Below are 5,248 nucleotides of genomic sequence, written 5' to 3' on the forward strand. Positions count from 1 at the left end.
GATCATCGGCACTTCTTCTAGATTTGTCCTTGTGACTTGCCTAACTTTAACAATATAATTGGGTTTTATTGAAGGGCGTTTATGACCAGCATCGAGAACGTGTCTAAATTCTAGTACGCACAAAAGTTCGGCGAGGAGTTTTATTACATAGGTAGTCTAAGATCAAACGAAATGCGAATCAACATCTGGTCATACGGGCAAAGTGGCAATAGAAACGAGTAATGTCCATAGGCGTAGCACACGGGTTCCTTACATACTAGTCACAGATTTAATACTAGGCTTATGAAGAATACAACTTATCGAACTAATAGATTAACATTAAACTAATTAATTATCGGATATTTTATCCTCTACACAAGCCCTAACATGCCGGCCCCGTTAAAAGGTCGTTACCTTTTAAATTATTTACAAAGAGTTATTCGTTATTCATGGGCAATGGGCATATTTTTGACAATGATCTTCGCGATATAGTTCCACTGGGTAAGCGCACTGACACTACACGTATCACATGATCCTTTCCTTCGTGGAGTTCGACAACTCGAGCTAAAATCCAACGCAGTGGGGCAGTATTGTGTTCCACCAGTAAAACTAATGCTCCAATATCTATGGTTTTATCTACAGTGTTCTTCCATTTGCATCGAGTTTGCAAATTTGTCAAATAATCCCTGGACCAACTATTCCAAAAATGCTGTTGGAGTTGTTGTAGTCGTTCGTAATGAGATAAGCGAGAGATAACGGCGTTCTGGTAGTCGGGTTGTGGTAAACTTGCCAACGAGTCACCAATAAGGAAATGCGCGGGGGTTAAGGGTGCATAATCGTTTATGTCGTTTGAGATTGGCATTAGTGGTCGCGAGTTGAGACAAGCTTCGATTTTTACTAATAGGGTGTACATCTCTTCGTATGTTAGAGATGATTCACCTAAGACGCGGCGAAGATGAAACTTAGTCGATTTCACCGCCGCCTCCCACAATCCTCCCATATGGACACTACGCGCGGGTATGAAATGCCACTTTATCAAATGATTGGCTAAAAATGTAGTTGTGGCGTTAATGTGTGATTCATCATTTATTAAGTTATTGAGTTCGATAAAATAATTATTGGCCCCTACAAAGTTAGAACCATTGTCTGAATGTATGTTTGTTGGTTTTCCTCGTCTGGAACAGAACCTTTCCAATGCATTCAAAAAGCTATTAGTCGAAAGATCTTTAACCAGTTCGATATGTACTGCACGCGTGGCGAAACATACAAAAATGCATATGTAAGTTTTTACGGATTTGGCTCTACGCAGCGTACCCTCCTTTATGAATATAGGCCCTGCATAATCGATTCCACAATTTGAAAAAGGTCGTGAAGGCGTTACCCTTGCGGCCGGAAGGGAACCCATTAAAAATTTCGAAGGTTTCGGTTTTAGTCTAAAACATCTTATGCATCTACTAAGGTTACGTTTAACTGCATTTTTTCCGTTTATTATCCAAAATCTGAGGTGAATTATCGAAAGCAAGTTTTGAACTCCCGCGTGGAGATGTTTCATATGCTCATTCTGTGTTATTAAGTCAGTGAATTTATGTTTATACGGTAATATAATAGGGTGTTGTTCAAAATTAAATTGTGAATTTATTAAACGTCCCCCGACTCGAAGTATCCCTTCTGAATCGAGAAATGGGTTTAGATTCAAAATTTTACTATCGCTTGGGAGTTTTTTGCTTTTGAATAAGTCGGAAATTAACTTGGCCCTAGTTAATGCGGGACCGATCAACCCAAGCGGGTCAAAGATCTGCGAAATTTTCGAAAGGATAGTCCTTTTGGTAACACGGGATGGCTCGTATTTAATATTAACTGAGTATTTCAGAGTATCTTGTTTAGGATCCCAGCTAATTCCAAGAGTTTTTAGATGCTTATCTTCATGAGGTAGAATTAAATTGTCGTGATTTTCGTTACTGTTTGCTTGTAGGATACTATTTAAAACTATGCTACTGTTGAACGACCATTTTCTCAATTTAAAATTAGCTTGACTTAAAATATCGTCTAGTTCCCTATAAATTTGCAATGCATCTGTTTCCGAATCAATGCTAACCAACAAATCATCCATGTAGAACGAACGTTTAATTATTTCTGCTGTTCGTGGATACCTGTCTTTGTTGCGCTCGGCCAATTCTATCAAGCAACGTGTGGCTTGAAAGGGTGCACTCGATGTGCCATACGTTACCGTGTTGAGTTTATACACATTAATCGGATCATTAAGATTTGCTCGCCATAGTATCTTTTGGAAGTTCCGTTCTTCCTCATGAATTTTTATACATCGGTACATCATTTTGATGTCCGCGCTCAAAACAATTTTGCGAAGTCTTAGACGTATCAAAATTGAGTACAAGTCATCTTGTACTACTGGTCCTACCAAAAGCGTGTCATTCAGGGAAATTCCTGAACTTGTCTTGCAGCTTGCATCAAAAACGACGCGATACTTTGTGGTAATAGAATTCTTTAGTACCGCACTGTGGGGTAAAAAATAAGAATTGTTTGGAATAGAGATGTCCCTTTCAATGGGTCCTTGAAGCGTCATGTGGCCTAAGTTCTCATATTCCGTCATAAATTCTACGTACTGCTTCTTGAGGTCCTTGTCCTTTTCTAACCTTTTCTCTACATTTTTTAACCGTTTTAGGGCATTCGATTTGGAGTCACCCAGACTAAAATCTGTTTGATTATTGAACGGATACCTTACGACAAAACTGTTGTCCATGTCGCGGGTTGTAGTTTGATTAAAATATTCCTCACAATAATTTTCTTCCTTTGATAGGAATTTAACATTTTCAAACTCTTCAATCTGCCAGAATTTCGTCAACGAATCATTTAATGTTTTATTTGAAATACTAGTCGCAAGGTTGCACACTACTTTCCGACTTTGAGATTCTCTGCATATTAAATTGCCCGATATTACCCAGCCTAAAGAGGTTTCTTGTAACATTGGCAATCCCTTTCCTAATTTAAGTTTACCCGAACCTAATAGATTATAAAATATATCTACCCCTAATAAAACATCAATTTGTTTTGGTTCATTAAATTTTTCATCAGCTAGATTGATATTTGTTGGAATTTGAAGTACCGAACTGGGAAATCTAAATGAGGGTAGATTTTCGGTAAGAATGGGCAAAACCAAAAATGCTATGTTAGATTCATATTGGTTGAACCTGGATTTTATTTTCGTGTGCACTCGCTGATTAATCTTTGTGACAATTTGACTGATACCTGATAATGAAAGGTCAATTGTTTGGGGACTTAAGTTTAACTTTCTGCAGAAGTTTTCTGTCATTAAATTTGACTGGCTTCCGCAATCGAGTAAGGCATTGCATTTATGCCAATTTCCTTTTCTGTCTGAGATGAGAATGGTAGCCGTAGATAGTAGTACTTGATTTTTATCAATACCTAACGATGATAATGCCAAAGGATTGTTTTCCGTATCGTACGTGACCGCGTTACTTTGGCCGATTGTTAAAACTGTAGATTGTTTGGATTCTCCATACCTTCTCAATACATCGTGAGCCGAAGGATTAGATGGAGAACTGATCGATGATTCATGTTCAGTTAATGATGAGGAAGGTTCATTAGTGCTGCTGTTGCTAGAATTTTGAACATGTCCACTCCCTGAACGTTTCTCTATATGTAACGTGCTATTATGTTTTTGGTTGCATTTTTTGCAGCCTCTTGATCTACATTCCTGTTTCAGATGCCCTGGACGTAAACAGTTGCTACACAATTTATGTCTTCGAATTTCGTTATATTTGTCCGACACTGATAATTGGATAAAACGAGGACATTGATGAATGAAATGATTTTCAGTACAGATGTAACACTTATTGATTTTTTCGGTCAAAGAATACGAATAATTCTTAAACTGATGTGATTCGTTTCTTTTCTCGTGGCCTTTGTTTTGCATTCTATCCCTATCATGTTTATTTGAATGTACGGTTGAGAAGCCGCGAACCGCTTCCAACGAACGACATTTTTCGGTTAAAAATTCCATTAATTGATCAACAGTCGGCAATTCAGTATTACATTGTTTCCGCTCCCACTCCTGATTAGTACTATCATCCAGTTTGTTTAATATTATCGGTATCAACAAAACATCCCATTGATCCACGGGTAATTTTAATTTTCCTAATGATGATTTATGTTGCTGAACTGCATCTATTAATTTTCTAATATTTACAGATGATCCTTTATTCGCGTTTGGTAAATTAAGAACTAAGCCTTTAGCGTGAATGTTAATAACTGCCTTTTTATTCTCATATCTTTTTTGTAACAGATTTAAAGCGATTGTATAATTATCGGGAGTTATGTCGAGAGAGTCTATGAGATTTAGCGCATCGCCTTTACAACATAATTTTAGATATAACAATTTTTCTGTTTCACTCAAGTCGGTTCTGCTATGGACTAAGGAATCAAATATGTTTTTGAAACTGAACCAAGTTTCATAATTGCCATAAAATGAACGTAAGCCTAAATCCGGTAATTTTCCTAGACCTCTTGGTGAATTTTGTTTTCCTAAATGAGTATTAGTACTATTTTGATTTTTGCTAATTGAATTTATTAACTGCTTTAATTCTGAAATTAAATTAAAGTAGGCTGATTCGATTTCAATCCGTTGTTCTTCTTCGTTTAAGCTTAAAAATTCTAGACGAGATTGTACTTTATCGAACTGATTATAGTCCTCCTCCACGTTCTTGAGGCGGATTTCTAATTGAACTGTTTCTTGAATATCTCTGTTTTCACGAAGGTACTGTTCAAAACGGGATAAACGTTTAGTTAAAATTCTGCGAGCGTGCAAAAGTTCTCTAAATTCATCGTTCTCGCTAAGAGACTCTGCTGAGCCTAGTTCCATTTCGGATCGTTTTGAAATTTTTTCTTTTTGAGCTCTCGTGGTCATTTTTAACTACAATTGATAACGTGTCGTTAAAATAAATCAATTTACGTGATTCAAACAGAGGTACGACTGGAGAAATTAACTAGTTTCGACTTCTTTAATGTGCATAAATCGAGCATAAATGAAAGTAAATAAGTCGTATCAATCTCATCCAACTAACGACCATTTAAGGTATCAAATGGAAATCGGGATTATGAGGTTATGCAAATTCAAAGAGGAAAAATCGTGATAAAAAGGAATTGACTCACCGGGATTGTTTCTTGCTCTCCTTGGGATCCACCGTTCTACTCCTTATTCCGCTTTCGATGTCCTATGTTCCACAGGTTCTGA

General features: G+C 37.0%; 1 protein-coding gene across 1 annotated transcript; it reads right to left on the minus strand.

Annotated features, from left to right (window-relative positions):
• Window positions 1–415: 415 nt before the first annotated feature.
• Window positions 416–4,876, minus strand: LOC136418868 (uncharacterized). The gene is made up of 2 exons (XM_066405092.1): window positions 1,684–4,876; window positions 416–1,104 (listed from the first exon to the last, which is right to left on the minus strand). Exons 1-2 carry the CDS (start codon window positions 4,874–4,876, stop codon window positions 416–418), a joined length of 3,882 nt encoding a protein of 1,293 aa, XP_066261189.1.
• Window positions 4,877–5,248: the final 372 nt, after the last annotated feature.

Source organism: Euwallacea similis, unplaced genomic scaffold (assembly GCF_039881205.1).
Source record: "Euwallacea similis isolate ESF13 unplaced genomic scaffold, ESF131.1 scaffold_40, whole genome shotgun sequence".
Classification (NCBI taxonomy): Eukaryota; Metazoa; Arthropoda; class Insecta; order Coleoptera; family Curculionidae; genus Euwallacea; species Euwallacea similis.

Coding starts and splice junctions, on each gene's coding strand:
- LOC136418868 (XM_066405092.1), bottom strand. CDS start 4,876: ATGGAACTAGGCTCAGCAGAGTCTCTTAGCGAGAACGATGAATTTAGA. Junction 1,105..1,683: donor CAAAAAACTCCCAAGCGATA/GTAAAATTTTGA, acceptor CTAACTTTGTAG/GGGCCAATAATTATTTTATC.